This window comes from Cebus imitator, unplaced genomic scaffold, assembly GCF_001604975.1.
Source record: "Cebus imitator isolate Cc_AM_T3 unplaced genomic scaffold, Cebus_imitator-1.0 Scaffold147, whole genome shotgun sequence".
Lineage (NCBI taxonomy): Eukaryota > Metazoa > Chordata > Mammalia > Primates > Cebidae > Cebus > Cebus imitator.
Window position 1 is genome coordinate 3,001,836 of NW_016107462.1, and position 20,000 is coordinate 3,021,835.

General features: G+C 42.6%; 1 protein-coding gene across 1 annotated transcript in view; it reads right to left on the reverse strand.

Moving 5' to 3' along the window:
- The window catches only part of FRMD4B (FERM domain containing 4B), a 204,261-nt gene that overhangs the window by 140,362 nt on the left and 43,899 nt on the right, over positions 1 to 20,000 (reverse strand). Inside the window, exon 2 of the mRNA XM_037743555.1 lies at positions 590 to 655. Within this exon, the coding sequence (XP_037599483.1) occupies positions 590 to 655 (66 nt within the window). The remainder of the gene's footprint in view (positions 1 to 589; positions 656 to 20,000) is intronic.

Below are 20,000 nucleotides of genomic sequence, written 5' to 3' on the forward strand. Positions count from 1 at the left end.
ACACACACACACACACACACACACACACACACACAATCACTTATATAGAGCCATATATTTTACAAAGAGATTTTACTTGCATATATAATCTAGATTGATTTTTAACCATAATTCTGCTGGGAAGCCTAGGCAGTTCCCAGTTGATGAAACTGGGTATTTCACTTGCACAATGCCATATAGCTGGACAGTGGCAGAATGCAGATTCCCACCTCACAATAATCCTTTCAGGAAATACTTCCCTTCCAAATTTACCAAAAAGAGGTTCAGAGAAGTAAAGTCAATTTCCCAGGGTCACAGAGCTATTAAGTGTCAACGCTGAGACTGGAACCCAAGTGCCTCTGAATCCATGTCACCAGGCTATAATTATCCTTACATATGGACCAGGTTTTCTGACTTCGAAGATGCTTTTTTCCCCTTGGTCAACTCTGAGTCACTGGCTTTGAGGCAAAGATAAGGGAGAAGGCTGAGTACAGACTATGAGGCTCAGAGAGGGAATGAGGATGAGCTGTCCCTGTGCGGGCAACATTACCTGTGAAAAACCTACCTGGGCAACACCTATTTGGGTAATACCCACTAGGACAACACCTACCTGAACCAGCAGCTCCAGTCTCCTATCATCCAGGAGGTGCACCTGGCAGTGCCTGCCTTCTGTCATCTGCAGGGACAAGACAGGAAGAGCGGTGTCAGGGCCAGGGCTGGCAAGCAAACCCCTGGACTCACTGTATCACTTATTTTATATGAGATGTGCTCAGCCTAAAAATGGCTTTAGTTGAGTTAATCAACAGGCTTGGCCAGAAACAGATTTATTATATGGGAGTAACTTGGATTTAAAAAAAGAAAAGAACAAAGAGCATAAGCTAACCAATATATTGCAAAAATAATGCCCTTACCAGTTCAAGTAATGCATACAAAATTATTATATGAAAAGTGGGTCTCCATCCCAGAGGAAACTACAATATTTTTCCTGGAATTAATGTTTTGTTAAAAAAAAAAAAAAAAGCCACTGGGCACATTGGCTCATGCCTGCAATCCTAGCACTTTGGGAGGCTGAGGCAGGTGGATCACTTGAGGCCAGGAGTATGGGACCAGCCTGAACAACATAGTGAAACCCCATCTCTACTAAAAATACAAAAATTAGCCAGGCATGTGGTACGCACCTGTAATCCCAGCTACTCAGGAGGCTAAGGCCTGAGAATTTGCTTGAATTCAGGCAGCCGAGTTTGGAGCAAGTCGCGATCACGCCACTACACTACAACTTTGTGACACAGCGAGACTGTCTAAAAAAAACAGCCTTCGTTCAGGGGCACAGTGGCTCATGCCTGTAATCCCAACACTCTGGGGGGCCAAGCAGGTGTATTGCTTGAGGCCAGGGGTCTGAGATCAGCCTGGCCAACAAGGTGAAAGCCCCTCTCTACAACAAATACAAAAATTAGCCTGGTGTGGTGGCATGTGCCTATAGTCCCAGCTACTCAGGAGGCTGAGCTGGGAGAATCACTTCGGCCTGGGAGGTTGAGGCTGCAGTAATCTGAGATTGCATCACTGCACTCCAGCCTGGGTGACAGAGAAAGACCGTTTTCCAAAAAAAGAAAAAAAAAGCGCCTTTATTCATTGATGTGTTTAACGTCTCTCTGGGTATGGTGGTGTGCACCTATAGTCCCGACTACTCAAGAGGCTGAGGTGGGAGGATTGCTTGACGCCAGGAGTTCAAGGCTGTAGTGAGCCAAGATCACGCCTGTGAATAGCCACTGCACCCAAGCCTGTAGGCAACACAGACCTCATCTCTTAAAATAAAAATGAAAAGTCTTCATTTTGGAAACTTCCTCCTCCACTTTTAGTGTATCACCGCCACAGTTAAGAACAGTTAAGATACATAGTTAAGAACAGTTTGATATGTAAATATCCAATTATATTTAGTTTTTTATTATTCAGAATTGCAATACCGAAAAAATCTGTAAAATACCTAAACAGCGCATAGAATGCCAAGATACTCCTTGATTAACTCATGTTCCAAACCATTTTATCTGCAGAAATCACCATCCCGTTAGTTTGAGAAGAATCCTCACAGACCACTTGCATATGCATTTTCAGATATATATTTATATATTAAAAATTTTCATATTTTACTTTAGTACATATAATTATATTGAATACATGGTTTTGCAAATGAAGTACTCTTAATATTTCTATGTGAGTATAACCTTCCAGAAATTTGATATATATGTGTGTATATGTGTGTGTATCCATGTATGTGTGTGTGTATATATATATATATTTTTGTTGTTGCTTTTTTTTTTCAATTCAAGTAGGACTATGCTTCACTTGCTGTTTGCCTCTTGCTTTTTAAGTTCAGTATTTCTTAGTGGTCTTTCTGATATCAGCACATACAGATGGACCTCATTCTTTTTAAAGACTCTATCGTATCCTCTATAATTATTGTGTGGATACATGATAATTGAGTAAGAGAAACAGTTAGCTTGTTTCCAATTTTTGGATATCACAAGCAATGTCACCATGAACTTTGCCATCCAGCTTTGTCCACGGATGTGGAATTGCTAGGTTACTGTTGAAAAGCAGGGGCAGCGTTTTGTCTCTAAGCCGTTTTACAAAACTGTAAGACCTGGAAACTCAGATACATATAAACCAAATCGAAAAAGAAAATAGCCTCCATTACTGAATACCAACAACCTGTTCAGCATTGCACGAGGTGTTTTCTATATACTATCTCCGAGCAGCGCAGTTATCTTCTGGGATTAGTATTATTATCCCCATTTAACAGATAACAAATTGAGGCTCAGACTGGAATAAGCAACCTGTTTTCAATGTGAAAACACTAATTACTGAATGTATATTTTTGACTGAACTCTGCTCTAAGAGTCTAAAAACTAGCTTAGCTGGTTAGATCATGGTATTATGAAGATGCAGTCCGCAGGAACCACTGAGGTAGTGCTGAGAGGTAAGTGAGCAAGCTTGACTGTGCCCCATAGCCACAGCCTAGTTCCTTAATTTTGCAAAGTCAAGGTCAAATATATACCGTAGGTAGCCAGAGGAAAGGGAACAAATCTTTATTAGTTCTAGGCACTGAGCTGGGCACTTTACATGTAGTCTCTCAGTAAAGCTCTGCAAAAATGTGCAACATGGCAACATCCCCCTTTTATAGATAGGAAATTGAGGTACAGAGTTTATGGTAATTTACTCAAAGTTACCCGGGCAAGAAAACAGCCAAGTCAAGATTTGAATTAATGTCTAACTAAAGAAAAGAAAAGTCACCTTTTTTCTACTTTTCTATACCAGAGGAGGAAGTAATTAAGAGAGAACTAAATAAATGTATCAGTTTAAATCACTTTACTTCTTTAGTAAAACAACCTTCGAAAGCCAATCCTAGGTGTATACCCTGCAGAAAGTTATAAAATAATGCTCAAAAGATCACATAATATGAATCCATTAAGGAATATGTCATAACTCATAAAATATTTAAAGTTACTCTGTTGTCCCATAATCCAAATAAGTTTATTTACTGATTTTAAAAAATCAGGCTGGGCATGTTGACTCACACTGGTAATCTCAGTACTTTGGGAGGCCAAGGCAGGTGGATCACCTGAGGTCAGGAGTTAGAGACCAGCCTGGCTAACACGGTGAAACCTTGTCTCTACTAAAAATACAAAAAAATTAGCCAGGCATGGTGGCAGGTGCCTGTAATCCCAGCTACTTGGGAGGCCAAGGCAGGAGAATCCCTTGAACTTGGAAGGTGATGTTGCAATGAGCCGAGATCGTGCCACTGCACTCCAGACTGGGCAACAAGAGTGAAATTTCATCTCAAAAAAAAAAAAAATCATCTTTTTTCCCTTTCCATTTTGCTTTGGACCTCCCTCATATTAGTCAATATTCCTTTTATCAACACGTAATTTTATTCTAGACTATTCAACTGTCGATATCTTTCTGATGTGTCTAACCATTTCATGACAAATGTGGGCATTATGGCCAGGTTTTACTTGGTCCTGCCCCTTTGGCCTCAGTTGGCTGGGCAAGGGATAGACACCTGGCTCAAACTGGGCCAATCAGAACCTCAGTCCAGGAAATCTGGAATTGGATCCAAGAGTGTAAAAACTTGGTTGTTTATGGCAGCCATTGTTTGCGTGTGTATGGAGAAAGGGAAAGCCATCTGCAGAAAGAATGAGGAAGACAAGTAGCTAGAAGGAGGCAAGAGAGCTGGGTGTGGTGGCTCGTGCCTGTAATCCCAGCACTTTGAGAGGCCAAGGCAGGAGGATCACTTGAGGTTAGAAGTTCAAGACTGGCCTGGCCAACATTCAACCTTGTCTCTACTAAAAAAATATGAAAAGTAGCTGGGTGTGGTGGTATGTGTCTGTAATCCCAGCTACTTGGGAGGCTGAGGCAGGAGAATCACTTGAACCCAGAAGGCAGAGGTTGCAGTGAGCCAAGATCATGCCACTGCGCTCCAGCCTGGGTGACAGAGCAAGACTCCGTCTAAAAAAAAAAAAAAAAAAAAATGGAGGCAAGAGAAATCATGTGGCCTAAGAAGAAAAGCTTCAGAGAGTTATCAGGGTTCCTAATATGTTTTCCAGTCACGTATAGTCCTTTTCACTGATCTGGGTGAATATTTGTCCTTAAGTTTCATAAAACACCCTGTATTCCTTAAAAAAAATCCACTTTTTTTTCCCTCTTGTAAGCTAAGAGAGAGGATTCTGCTTCTTTTACTTATTTATTTTTGAGACAGAGTGTCACTCTGTAATGCAGGCTGGAATGCAGTGGCACGAACATGGCTCACTGCAGCCTTGACCTCCTGGGCTCAAGTGATCCTCCTGCCTCTACCTCCTGAGTAGCTAGGACTATGGGTACATGCCATCATGCCTGGCTAATTTTTATATTTCTGTAGAGACAGGATCTCACTATGTTGCTCAGGCTGGTTTGGAATTCTTGGGCTCAAGCAACCTGCCTGATTTGGACTTCAGAAGTGTTGGGATTACAGATGTGAGCCATAGTGCCCAGCTGGATTCTGCTTTTTGCGACTAAAAGCGTTTTCATAAGACACCACAGGTTTCTATGCCAAAACCAAAACAAAAGGGTTCCAAAGCATAGACTCTCCAAATGATGTCATTAATATGAGAAAGTAATCTACTTATAATCACTGAGGTTTCCGTTGATGACGACACAACAATCAAGAGAGGCTGACATCTGGGGAGGGGCATGTGATGAACGACTACACGGGGCAGGCTGGAGAGGAGAGAGCAGATGAAATAGAGAGAAAAACACCAGTTACTTGTCTGCGCAGCACACACGGTGTTCTGTATTCACTATGTTCTTTCCATTGTGGAAAGATGACTCTGCTGGTAAGTCAGGGGGCTGATTTGAAGGTCGCTAGCAACAGAAAGGCCTGCCCTTGTAACTTATTTCAATTGGAGGTTGAAAAGTGATGGATGCATTTGGTTCATCACAACAGTGCTTATGAATAAATATTAGTTGATAATATTAGAAATCAGGTAATGCCACATAATTAAAAACCAGATGACAGCTTCTTTTGACAAATGGTAAGACCTAAACATTCTGGGCTCAGTTTCCTCCATGGCAACATTTGGCCAGGGCAGGGCAGAGTATTTCTCTATTTGAATAAGGTTTGTGGTCTCTGGTTCACTCAAATGTACATATGACCTGCCAGACTCTTGGGAGTGAGTCTTGACATCTGAGTGACCAAACCCTGATTTAAGTGGTGCCAGAGAAGAGACACAACCATCACAAACAGAAGCTCTGCTGTGCACCAGGCAAAGTACTTGACATTTAACACTCATTAATGTATAGAATTTTTAACCTCTATGCTAACTTATCAAGGGGACATCCCCATTTTAACCACCAAGAAATTAAGGCCTGAGAAGTGATGTAAATTGCAAAGGAGTTCTAATGCAGTTATACTCTGGATCAAAATCGTAGTTTCTCTCTTACAAGCTGTGTTACCTTAGAGCAGTTACTTGAGCTTTCTGAAGCTTATAAGAAATATCCTGACAGCATTCAATCTGAAACTCTGAGAATGAAATCAGCCACTTCTGAGGTCCACAATTATTGTAGTCCCATTTGTTTGAAAACTGACAGCTACACTTTTATGTAATTTATATGTTCTCCCCCACCTCCTTTTTTTTTGAGGCTGAGTCTCGCTCTGTTTTCCAGGCTGGAATGAAGTGGCATGATCTCTGCTCACTGTAACCTCTGCCTCACAGGTTCAAGCTATGCTTCTGCCTCAGTCTCTCGAGTCACTGGGAGTACAGGTGTGTGCCGCCACGCCTGGCTAATTTTTGTATTATTAGTAGAGACAGGGTTTCACCATATTGGCCAGGCTGGTCTCGAACTCCTGACCTTGTGATCCATCCGCCTTGGCCTCCCAAAGTGCTGGGATTACATGCATGAGACACCACGCCATGCCTGTATTTTACCATTTTTAATAAATGCATTTTTAATGGGAGGAATATTACCCATTTTAAAGAGGATAAATAATAGGTAAAGTTAAAAAGCCGCTTAACAAGCACATGGCAGAAGAATTCTCCAGAGCTGCTGTGGGGGAAAGAAAGAAAGAGAAGGAACCACCGGTTTCTGAGAGTCTTCTGTGTGCCTGGCACATAGTAAAGAACTTTATGCCAATAACACCACTCCTAGGCACTTTCTATATTCTAGGTATTGCACTAAGCACTTTACATAATCAACTCTCATGATGCTTACATGAGGTGGGTACTCTTAGCACTCCAACTGATGCTAGAGAGATAATAAATAACAAGATTCATAAATGTCAGAACCAGACCCAAATCCAAAGCCCAAAGCGCTCAACCACTTAGCAATACAGATGGTACTACACACACTGTAAAGCGACAAATGGTGAGAAAGCTTGCCACGCAGTCCATTTTCAATGGACCAGATGAGTGGGTAGAAAAATGAAAACAAAGAATCACGAAGCAGGCATGAAAACTCATTTCACTTCCAGAAAAAAATAATTTGAACAGAAGTAGTTAGAACTGCGGACTTATAATAGAAAGCATCTTAGAAGGTATCTATTAACCACTGCTTACTTGAAACATGGAGAAACTAAGAAACTGATGTGCCCAAAGCCACACAGCTAGTTAATGCCAGACTTGGGCTTGAAACTCAGAACTCTGACTCTCAAGCCAGAGCCTAAGTGAAGTGTACAAGGTTACTCATATAATAAATACCATCTTATTCAAATGAACTTTTCCCCAACAGGTCAATTAAAAAATTTGTTAAATTATAAAAACAGACAGAAAAAAATAAAACCCTAACTGGGCATTTTAAATTTAATCTTAAAACCTGACCTGGGCCAGGTGTGTGGGCTCACACTTATAATCTTAGCACTTTGGGAGGCTGAGGCTGGAACATCCTTTGAGCCCAGGAGTTTGAGGTCCACCTGGGCAACATAGTGAGATCCCATCTCTACAAAAAATTAAAAAATTAGCTGGGCATTGTGGTGTGTGCCTGTAGTCCCAGCTACTTGGGAGGCTGAGGCAGGAGGATCACTCAAGCCCAGTAGCAGTTCAAGACCAGCGTGGGCAATACAGCAAGACCCTGTCTCTAAAAACAAAAACAAAAACAAAAATAACAGGAGTTATATTTGAAGGGAGCTGCATTTGGAGCACAATGATTATATTTACAAATACAGGATCATTTCTGAACCCCCAGAGACTATCAGAATAGTTTCCGAATTGGCACGTACGTGGTGGCAGCTAATAGCAGCAATGCTTCACGTGAAATAAAAAACATATTTTTTAAAAAAGATCTCTTTGGAAAACTTCTCTTCACATCCACCCTGAGTTGATCTGCTTCCCACCACCTTCCCCCCTCACTGAACCCCAAGAATTTGAAAGCAAAAATTACAGGTGTTGGATTAAAACTCCCACCTCGGTCTGCAGCTGGCCTGTGTTTGCTCCCCAGCTGATAAGAGTCAGTCCTCAGATTGCAAGTGCTGATTACTGGTGAAAAGACTTCGTCCATCTGGTCAGTGGTTAAATGAGGAAGATCAGAAGGGAAGTGAGAATTGGCTATAGGCCAGACGTCTGGTTTTAAGGATGGCCCCGATGCGGCAGCCCATATTGGGGTTCAAGTCTATATGAGAACACACTCCCCCACCCTGGCCTCCAAACCCACTGCCTAGTTTAGGAGATGAGAGAGGAGAGTGGGTTGGTAAGAAACCAAAAGGCAATTCAAGACAGAGCAGTATGGAACCATTTATAATAACCGGGGTCAGCTTAAAAGGCAACAGGAAGTAAATACAAAAAAAGACCAAAATCCCAGCCTACTTTGGTTTTGCTTTAGTTGTTTTTCAGAACAGAAACACATGAAATTGGTAAGAAAGCAGCAAGCTTTTAAAGTTTTTTTCTCTTTCTCTCTCTCATTCCTTTTGACCTTTTTGAAAGCTTAGTGAGAAAGGGCCTGCTTCATAAAAATGCCTCCTCAGGGTTTTCTGTGCGGCCACCAACTAGAGTGAAATCTGCCATCTGGAAGGGTGAAAACCCAGCTATCTAACCAGGTTCTGCACTTCTGGCTGAGCCCTATAATGGTTCAAAACTGTCCAAGAACTTGATTGCTTCATTCACCACTGTCTCTGCAGGGCCTAGAATGGTGCCTGGTATATGGTGAGACAATGGTATATAAATATCTGCTGAGTTAAGAAAGTCTTAACTTTTCAGAACCCAGACACAGCTAACACTGACATAAATACATTCACAAATGATTTTTTTTTCCACACAGGGTCTCGCTCTGTCACCCAGGCTGGAGTATGGTGGCATGACCACGACTCACTGCAGCCCTGACCTCCCCAACTCAAGTGATCTTCCCACTGCAGCCTCCCGAATAGCTGGGACTATAGGCATGTACCACCACACCTGGCTAATTTTTTGTACAGATGGGGATCTCACTATGTTGCCTAGGCTGGTCTTCAACCCCTGGGCTCAAGCAGTTCTCCTGCCTTGGCTTCCCAAGCTGCTGGGATTACAGGCGTGACCCATTGCACCTGTCTCACAAATGATTTAAACGGACAGGACAATCCAAAGCGAGGATGTTCCAGGCAACTCCCAAGCCTTGGCCCAGAAAAACTCACACATAAAAAACAACCTTTCCACCCAAAGAACAAGCTATGTTATTAAACTCCTCATCAGATGAGATATTCTGGAGGAACTGGAGAGCGGGAGAAGGATGTATCTAGGACGTTCTTACTTTGGGATCTATTGAGTGGATGGAGTTTTATATTTCACCCCAATGATGTCAACCCTAGCTGAACAGGGCCCCTTTATATCATCTCTGGGTGTTGACTGAATATGAGCTATTGACACTCCCGTTCAGAGAATGGCCTAGACTGACACAGATGTCTCCAAACAGAGTCAGCTGTGATTTTCCTTCAAGTTCTTTTAAGACAGTGCCTACCCTCCCAATGTGCAATCACTGGAGACTTCTTTCTTAAGTGTCAATAAATGATTCTCCTAGCTTCTGCCAAACACTTACTACATGCCACACAAGTATGGATTGCTTCACATGTGCAGTCACTTCTTTCACGATGTTAACAATCCTACCAGGGAGAGTCATTGTTTAGATTCCCCCCTCTTTTTTTCTTTTTTTTGACACAGGGTCTTGCTCTGTCACCCAGGCTAGAGTACAGTGGCACAAACATGACTCACTGCAGCCTCTACCTCCTGGGCTTAATCAGTCCTCCCACTTCAGCCTCCTGAGTATCTGGGACCACAGGCATATGCCACCATGCCTGGCTAATTTTTTAAAAATTTTTTTAGAGATGAGGTCTTGCTATATTGCCCAGGCTGGTCTTGAACTCCTGGACTCAAGCGATTTTCTCATGTTGGCCTCTCAAAGTGCTGGGGTTATGGGCATAAGCCACTCTGTTTAGATTTCATAGATGACCAAACTGAAGTGTACAGAGGTTAAGTGGTGCCTGGTCACACAGTGATGAAGTTGGGTAGAATCTCAGGATCCATCAGTCATACCAAAGCAGGGCTCTTGTACACGTCTTGCAGGTTCACTGGCAGTGGACAAGGAGAAAGACAATGAGAGAGGAAGAAAAGCAGGCAGTGTGAAAGAAGCAAATGAGGAAAGAAAAGTGAATGAGGGAAGAGGGGAGGAATGATAAAGAGGAGAATTCAGTTTGCCAAAGCTGAAATTGAGTAATTAAGTAATTTTCCTTAAGAGAAATGCTAAATAATGATAATGATAACAGCCGCTGACTGTGTGCCTGATAACTATCCCAAATACTTTCATTTATATACAAGGCCTTATGGCTGGGCACAGTGGCTCACACCTGTACTCCCAGCATTTTGGGAGGCTGAGGTGGGCAGATCACCTGAGGTCAGGAATTTGAGACCAGCCTGGCCAATATGGCGAAATCCCTTCTCTATGTCTTTTAAATAAATTCTCATAACAACACTGCAAGGTGGATCCCATTACCAGCTTCATTTTATGAATGAGAAAATTGAGGCTCAGAAAGGTACATGGCTGACACCCTACAAGGTCATAGGGCCAGGAAGAGGCAGAGTAGGATGTAAAAATCCAGGTGTTCTGACTCCAGAATCCATGCTCTCAAGTGCTATATTACTCCTGTATAAAGTATTTCCTATCTCATACATCCGACATATTAAATCACATGTAGCTTAGGCACTTAACATATCATCTTGATTGCAAAGCCTAGCACACTGCTCTGAAGAACTTGATCTAGACTTACCAAACCGGAGTTGGCTGGTTCAGGTCATTGTCTAGAGGCAAGGCCAGAAGAGGAGCGAGGTTTTACAATCACCATCCCTTGGCTACTTCTGGCCCCACACTGATGAAATATGGGCAGCTGCTAAAAACGGTGTCTATGTTTGCTATCGACCTTCCTTGGGCAGTCAGGATGGAATTAATCTCCACCTGTTGGCCTGCTTCCATGGCTCTGTCAGGCCTATGTGAACACTCAGAATACAGGATGACATTTGTCAGTTATGTGGCCTCTTGGACCTGACTCCACATTACTCTGGGACTAAGATGTAGCCTAGCACGCAAGTAATTAATTCAGCCTGGAAAAGCTCTGGATTATGTGTTCATTCATTCACTCAACCAATATGTGCTGAGCACTTTCTAAGTGCAAAGCACTGTTCTTGGTACTATTATATACCCGCCGATAAGACTGAAAGAGCACTATCTCTGGAGCTTGCCCTACAGTTCTCAACCTCAACACTGCTGGTATTTGCAGACAGGTAACTTATTATTGTGGAGCATAGTCCTGGGCACTATAGGGTGCTAAGCAGCATCCCTGACCTCTACACTAGATGTCAGTAGACTCTACCCCATATGTCTCCACACTTTGCCAAATGTCCCCTGGGGCACAAAATCATCTCTTTAGAGAACTGCTTTAGAGGTGAGGAGAAGTAAAGAAACCGTTAACAATTAAACAAATAAGGTATTTTCAGATAATAAAGGCTCTGAAGTAGATATACTAGCAATGGAATTGAGTTCTAACTCACTTCTCTTTACCCAGGAAGCACAAGAAATGAGGAAATTGATGGAGATGGCCAGGTGTAGTGGTTCCCTCTTGTAATCCTAATGTTTTGGAAGGCTGAGGTGGGAGGATTGCTTGAGTATAGGAGTTTGAGATCAGCCTGGGTAACAGAGCGAGACCTTGTCTCTACAAAAATTAGCCAGGCGTATACCTGTAGTTCTATCTACTCGAGAGGCCGAGGCAGGAGAATCACTTGAGCCCAGGCATTTCAAGTTGCAGTAAGCCATGACTGTGCCACTGCACTCCAGCCTGGGCAACAGTGAGGCACTGCCTCAAAGAAAAAAAAAAAAAAGAAAAAGAAAAGAAAAAAATAGATGGTGAGAACTTATATTGGACCACTGCTCTTGGTCAAGTGGCTCCAAGTAGAGATTGGAGGGCTGATGGTGTTTTCTGAATATTTAACTGCATGCTCCTTTCTGCCTGGCAGAGGTTGGGAGAAAGTAAACAAGAAAGGCTGGTTAGTCAGTGGACAGCCATTGCTGCAACTCCAGTGCCAACCTGGCAGGCGATTCCAGCCAGCTTTGGGCAGACATTCCCCGGAGAGGGCATTCTCATAAATGACAATCCCTTATCAGAGTCTAGCCTGATCTTATAAGTCTGGTAAAAAGAAAAGCCAGGTTTTAAAGGAAGAAAGAAAAAGAAAGAAACAAAGCAACTCAAAGCCTGGAGCTGAAGGCCATCAGCAGATACCAGCCTGGTGTCAATGAGATATGTACAGGATTTAGAGTCAGAAGGTTTGAGTTTGTGTCCCAGCCGTGTCATTTATCTAAGAGAGCATCATGGTTTCTCTCTAAATCTCAGTTTCTGCCCCTATGAAATGCGAAGGATAAAAATCAGTCTCATTTATCTCTGCCTCTTATATTAAGGGAGGTTCAACTTATTATAAACTATACCTTAGAAGCATAGATGATAATCGTATCATCAGTAATACACTATTCATTGAGTATAGGTTAGGTGTTAGGGTCTGTGCTAAGTGCTTGACGTGTATTACCAGTTTACCCTTACCCTAGTGCTGTGAGTACTACTGTTAGTGGAAATAATGTCTAAGTTGTTGAATACTATCCTGTTCTCCAGAAATGGTTATCTGAAGTTGCTTAAGTGCTTATTTTTCCCAGGAAAAAAAGTTTTCCTAGATTATTATTATTTGAGACAAGGTCTATCTATATTACCCACGCTGGAGTACAGTGGTACGACCATAGCTCACTGTAGCTTCAGCCTCCTGGGCTTAAGCAATCCTCCCACCTCAGCCTCCCAAGCAGATGGAACTACAGGTATACACCATCACACCTGGCTAATTACAATTTTTTTTTTTTTTGTAGAGACAGGGTCTCACTGTGTTGCCTAGGCTAGTCTTGAACTCTTGGGCTCAAGTGAGTCTCCTGCCTCAGCCTCCCAAAGTGCTGGGATTATAGCCATAAGCCATCATGCCCAGCCTCTTCTGCATTATTAAGACATCGAGCTGTCATATTTAAGTTAAAAATCAACCCAACAGTTAAACCCTGGAGAGACCCAAAAACATCTGGGGATTCACTCAATCTGATTTTCCCAGTGATAACAGACTAACTTACCACAACCATTTTTAGCTGCCCATATGTCCAAAGCTGGGGAAAGAAAGTGGTAAACTCTAACACTTAGCTGATTGTGACCAGATCATGTCTTGGGTCAGGATACCTTTGCTCTCACCTACATGAAATGCAAGTTAATATGTGTTGATGGCTTTGTCTATGTCATGCATGTTTACATACATTTTCTCCATTGAGCTCTCAAACCTACCCTGTGAAGCAGATAGTTTCCACAATATGAGATTCCACGAGGTTGAGAATAACTTGCCTGAGGTCCCACAGTTCATATGGGGCTGGGCCAGCTCAAAAAGATGCTCAACAAACAACATAAGAGGGAAAAATCAGGGCATATATCTACATGGAAGAAACTGCAGTGAAAAGCAAGATTCTCTTTATATTCTGACTGTGCTTCTCCAATTAGAAGCTCATATTAAGCACCAAGAAGAGACTGTTTAGCATTTATTTTCAGAAAAACACGCAGGATATTTCTGCTGTTCCTCTCCAGAAAGAAACAGCCTCTTTGCTTAAAACCACTTGTTAGGCTGTATTTTTAGACGTCATGGTACAGTATCAATGAGTCAAAAAAAATGGGAGGGCACGGACACTGTAAACAGGAAAAGTCACAAAAATGGAACGAAGAAAAGCTGAGAGCACAGTCTGTGGGTTGGGGGTGGGGGGATTTTCGTTTTCATCTGCAGTTCAGGTTAACCAGAAATGAAAGTTCTCCCGTCGCCTTGTAGAAAATGGAAATTTTGGCTTCAGTGATTATGCAAGTAGCAGACACCCTGTGGTTTGGAAACTTTTTGCTTTGCCAACTGTCAGTTTTCTCCTTTCCCATGAAAAACAACCTGTAGGAAGGAGTGAAAAAGTACTGCGTCTTTCAAAAACTTAAAAGTCTCAAGTGTAACGTGTGTGAAGAGATATTGAAAATGAACTGCAGTACTTGTAATTTAGATATTCTAGATACTGTCTATTCATAGTATAATACATTTAGAAATCTTGGGCTCAGTAGAAACCACCCATAAAGCAAACAAATCACATACATCCTCTGGGAACCTAAGAATTAGCAAAAATTAATTAGAAAATCAGAATCAACTTTACACTAATTATGGAGCACATGCTTACTGTCAGGGTTTTCATGTTTCCATTTTTCATCAACCCTGTTAGAATGTCTCTGATTTATGCTTTTCCAAGTTTCTTTATTCTTTGTGACTCATGTATAGGTAGAGGCTGAAATAAGTCCTCCTTAGGGAGTTTATAATTAAAACAAATGGATTGTATTAGGTCTAGAATCATAGCGTATCTCTGATTTGTAGGTAGAAACATCATATTTGGCTAAGGGTTTTAGAAAGGAAACACCAAATTGTAAAAACAAAAAAATCAAACTCATTTGGGACATATAGAAAAATTCTTAATCTTAACATCCAGGACTTGTTTCACTGTCACAGAAGAAATATTTCCTCTCAACTTAGAGACTTCTAATATTTAGTCAAGAAAGTTCCTTGTTACCTAATGCAGGCTATGTTTTCAAAGGGGATTCAGCCTCTTTTTGAAGCCAATGTGGGATTCAAAGTTTAAAACAAAACAAAACTGGAAGCCACAGGTCAGGATAACACAGAAATATGAAAAAAGGGTCAAAAATAGATTCCTTGGCAAGCACCAGGCAACACAAGTGAGAGGAAAGAATCCTTTGAGAGAGAAATGGCGGTGGAGAGCTGACTCTTGGCCCCTCATAAAAGCCCACTGTCCCATTTTCAAGCTGGTTGTAAGGTACAACCAGTTTTGAAGTACATAAACTTACAATGAAATAAATTGCATTAAAAGCAAAGGTAATACAACTCTTCACTTTCCAATTGTTTTACTACATTTACTATGATCTTTGCTCTTGTGGTTATGGAATCTGCATGGAAGTAACACCATTTAATGCTATGCTACTGCTCTTCTTTTCCCAAAGCAGTAAGTCAGTCAAGATGAGAGTATTTACACCACAGAAAATGGCAAGTGCTACAAATCAGTGCCCCTCTTTTCCAGAGGTGGTTGTGTCAGAGGCGTTTGCACTGGAGTGACTCCATCTTGCATGGGACCTGGGTAAAATAAGGCTGAGACCTACTGGGGCACATTCCCAGGAGGTTAGGCATTCTTAGTCACAGGATGAGATAGGCCGTCAGGAGGGCTGGTATCACAAGACACAGGTATAAAGACCGAGGTGATAAAATAGGATGCAGCAAAGAAGCCAGCCAAAACCCAGCAAAACCAAGATGGTGATGAAAATGACCTCTGGTGGTCCTCACTGCTCATTATACACTAATTATAATGTATTAGCATGCTTTAAGATACTCCCACCAGTGCCATGACAGTTTACAAATGCCACGGCTACATCCAGAAGTTACCCTATATAGCCTAAAAAGGGGAGGAATCCTCAGTTCTGGGAACTGCCTGCCCCTTTCCTAGAAAAGTCATGAATAATCCACCCCTTGTTTGGCATATGATCAAGAAATAATCATAAATAGCCATCTGTCAGCCCTCGGCACTGCTCTGCCTATGGAATAGCCATTCTTTTGTTTCTTTACTTCTCTAATAAACTTGCGTTCACTTTCTATGAACTCATCCTAAGTTCTTTCTTCCTAGAGATCTCAGAACCCTTTCTTGGGCTGTGGATCAGGACCACTTTACAATAATAACTGAGAAACACTTACCAGCATACCAGTGGAGAAAGTGATGGTCCGAACACTCAGGATGTGGAGGCCATTGAGAGACCACATAAAGATGAGCAAAGAGAGTCTTCACGTTTAGAGAGACTTGTGTTCGAAGCCCAGCTTACTTAACTTTAGTAGAACTTACTATTTTCAATCTCTAAAGTATATTTACTAATACCTACCAGCGTTGTGCACAGAACATGGTGAACAGAGGCCAACATAAAGGTGACTGTTATAATTTATTTATTTTTATTTTTATTTTTTGAGACAGACTCTCTGTTACCCAGGCTGAAGTGCAGTGGCGCAATCTCACCTCACTGCAACCTCTGCCTCCCAGGTTCAAGCAATTCTCATACCTCATCCTCCCAAGTAGCTGGGACTACAGGCATGCACCACCATGCCCAGATAATTTTTGTATTTTTAGTAGAGATGGGGTTTCCCCATATTGGTCAGGCTGGTCTCAAACTCCTGACCTCAGGTGATCTGCCGACCTCGGCCTCCCAAAGTGCTGGGATGTGTTATAATTTATTATTAGGTACTGGGCTTAATACCTGGCTGATGAAATAATCTGTACCACAAACCTCTGTGACACGAGTTTCCCTATGTAACAAATCTTCACATGTACCCCCCCGAACTTAAAAGTTAAAAAAAATTATTATTATACTTCAAGGAATCTGCAGCATGTAGCTCACTGATGAAAGTCTCCTGAGCTTGGATGGCAACTCTCATATCAGATCCTCTGTGTCATTTGCCTTTCCAGCTCTTTTGCCGCTGGAACGTAAGCTCCACAAATACAGAGATTTGTTTCATTTCCTGGTGTTTTCCTAGCCCCTAAGACAGTGCCTAGCTCATCTCAGGGCTCAATAAATATTTGTGGAATGGACAAATGAGTCAATTTTCCTTCATTTCCATCTGCTCTACTTCTGAGTTTTCTTCCCACTTGTACTTTGTAGGTCCCAACGGCAGCTGAGTGACTCCTTTGTCTTTTTTAAAAAATATATTGTATAAATTCAAGGTATACAACATTATGTTTTCTTTTGCACTTTATTTTTATTTATTTTTATTTTTTGAGATGGAGTCTTGCTCTGCCACCAAGACGAGTACAATGGCGTGATCTCGGCTCACTGCAACCTCCACCTCCCGGGTTCAAGCGATTCTCCTGCCTCAGCCTCCTGAGTAGCTGGGATTACAGGTGCACACCACCACACTAGGCTAATTTTTGTATTTTTAGTAGAGATGGGGTTTCACCATGTTGGTCAGACAGGTCTTGAACTCCTGACCTTGTGATCCATTTGCCTTGGCCTCCCAAAGTCCTGGGATTACAGGCATGAGCCACCGTGCCTGGCCGCCTCTTTTTATATATATGTATATGTACACACACACACACACACACACACACACACACACACACACACACACATATATGGGGAGAGAGACAGAGAGAGTGAGTCTCACTATGTTGCCCAGGCTGGTTTTGAATTCCTGGGCTCAAGTGATTTTCCTCCTTCAGCCTCCCAAAGTGCAGGGATTATGGGATTACAGGTGTGAGTCACCATACCCGGCCTCTTTTGGCCCTTATTTGCTAGATGCCTCCCAGTAGTATTGCTGCTATCTTTCTGGAATCTTTTCCCTGCTGAAGGAGGCTGCCATGACCTTAAAGCACCGGTGGAAGACGTTTCTAGCTTTTTCATTCACAAGCAGATTTGAGCACATGTCATTATGCTCTGTCGGCAAGTTTCTCCCACTTCTGTTTCTGCCCTATTCTAATCTCAGTTCCGTTCTGCCTCCATCAGAAGGGACGTGTCTTGTGAGAGGAAATCTCACCCAACACTTGAGGCTGTATCCAGGGAACCAAATATTTTCCCCGGTGTCCCTGTCTCAAAGCTGTTTCTTAGACTTGCTCTTGAACAGTATTTCTGAAGGGTGGGGAAGGTGGAGTGGGGTCATTAAAAAGTGTTGGCGCTTCTGGTAAGAGTGGCCTGAACAGGGGATTATGCAAGCTCATTGAAGAGTCATGAAATTCCAGAATTTGAAATTTCAATCACTCTTGCTTTTAGGCAAGGGATAATACTGTTCAGCCCCTTGGTGCAGGGCAGTGGTTGGGAACAGCCCCCAGGGAGTCACACAGGTATGATACTGATCCTGGCCTACCCTCTAACTAGCTGGTGACTTCAGGCAAGCCATGTCTCCTCTCTGAGTAGCTGCTGTAAAATGGAGATAATTTTGCCTAGTGTACCGTTAGTATTCCATATTATTACTTTTTTTTTTTTTTTTTTGAGATGAAGTCTCACTCTGTCGCCCAGCCTGGAGTGCAGTGGCACGATCTTGGCTCACTGCAAACTCTGCCTCCCAGGTTCAGGCAATTCTCCTGCCTCAGCCTCCTGAGTAGCTGGGATTACAGGCGTGTGCCAACAATTTTTGTATTTTTACTAGAGATGAGGTTTCACCATGTTGGTCAGGCTGGTCTCGAACTCCTGACCTTGTGATCCACCTGCCTCGGCCTCCCAAAGTGCTGGGATTACAGGCGTGAGCCACTGCACCCGGCCATATTACTTTTTAAAGTACAGTGTATTATTTAAGAAGTGTGAGGGTCAAGAGCACAGACTTGGACTTAAACCCCAGCTCTGCTCTGTACTACCTGTGTGGCCTTATACAGGTTACCTCACTTCTCTTGAGCCTTGGTTTTCTTGTCTGAAAATGGGGATACTAACAGCACACTCACTTCCCAGGGCTGGGTGGCATGAGATAAGGTATATAAAATGCTTAGAGCACATACTCCAGAAATGGTATATTAGTAATTATTGATAATGTCATCATACTTTTCACTAATAAAAACCAAGCAATTGATACAGAGTCCTTCATGGTGAATGCTCTCAAATGCCATGTTCAGGTGCTAGGCAGGTGGTGAGCAGGTTGAACTCTGTCCCCGGACCTTGCAGAAGAGAAGGGGGCAGGCAGGTGTGGCCACATACAAACCTGGTCTGAATGTCCCATCACCTCCTTGCCTGTCTGGGGTGTCTTAAATTTTCAAAGTGCTTTCACCTCTAAATTTCCTCTTTTGAACTTTACAAGGGGTCTTGATGTGCCAAAAATGTCATGCCCCCATTTTACAGATGAGATAATGGAGGCCCAAAGAAGTAGCTACTCAGAGAGCGCACATGGCTTGCCTGAAGTCACTGGCTAGTTAGAGGGAGGCCAAGATCAGGTATCATACCTGTCTGACTCCCCAGGGACTTCTTCCTCCCTTGTGGTTACAGAGGGTAAATGAGACAAGACTCCTGACGGCAGTTCCTTTTTCTTTTCTTGATTTATTTTGAGACAGAGGTCTCACTCCATCACCCAGGCTGGAGGGCGGTGGTGTGATCATGGCTCACTGTAGCCTTGAACTCCTGGGCGCAAATGATCTTCCCACTTCAGCTTCCCAAGTAGCTGGCTAAGTAGCACCACCACGCCTGGCTAACGTTGCCCAGGCTGGTCTCAAACTCCTGGGCTCCAACAATCCTCCCACCTTGGCCTCCTAAAGTGCTGGGATTACAGGCATTATCCACTGTGCCCAGCCAGGAGCTCCTTTTATCTATTGCCCTAAATCAACTCCTGGTCCTCAACAAGAACATTCACCAAAAAGCAGAGTTAAAAAATACCAAACTAAAATACAAGCCAGTTCCCGTATGCAATGCTTCATCTTGTGCCTTTTATAGTTGGAAGGCTTCCACCACATTAAACTAGAACTGTAAACTGAATGCAGCTCTCCCAACCTAGGGATGCTTTTGGGAATTTGCAGTGCTCCATCGTTATGGTCTTGGCTGCCTCGATGGCTCACTCTGCCAGTCCCTGAAGCCTTTTATTAGACTGTAGTCAATGACAAAAATACACACTTTTAAAAAAAGTTGGAGAATTCTGCAACAGTCCTGGAGATAAAAGCTCTGTTTTTTCTGGCTTGTGAATTATTCCCACTACGGTCAGAGTCCTAGAGGCTTTAATGCACTGGAGCAAGCAAGAGTTTCATCAAAGAGAAATGATTTGCTTAAACAAGAAAAGGGAATCCCGTGGTGCAGACAGGGATGGAAGGTGGAGAAAAAAGATATGGATCTGGAAAAGTGAAATGAGCCAGATCATCCCCAGATTTCCATGAATATTTTGGCTGAGGATTAGAAATACTTACAGAACTTTCAGTTTGTTCTATTACAATGTCTTTGT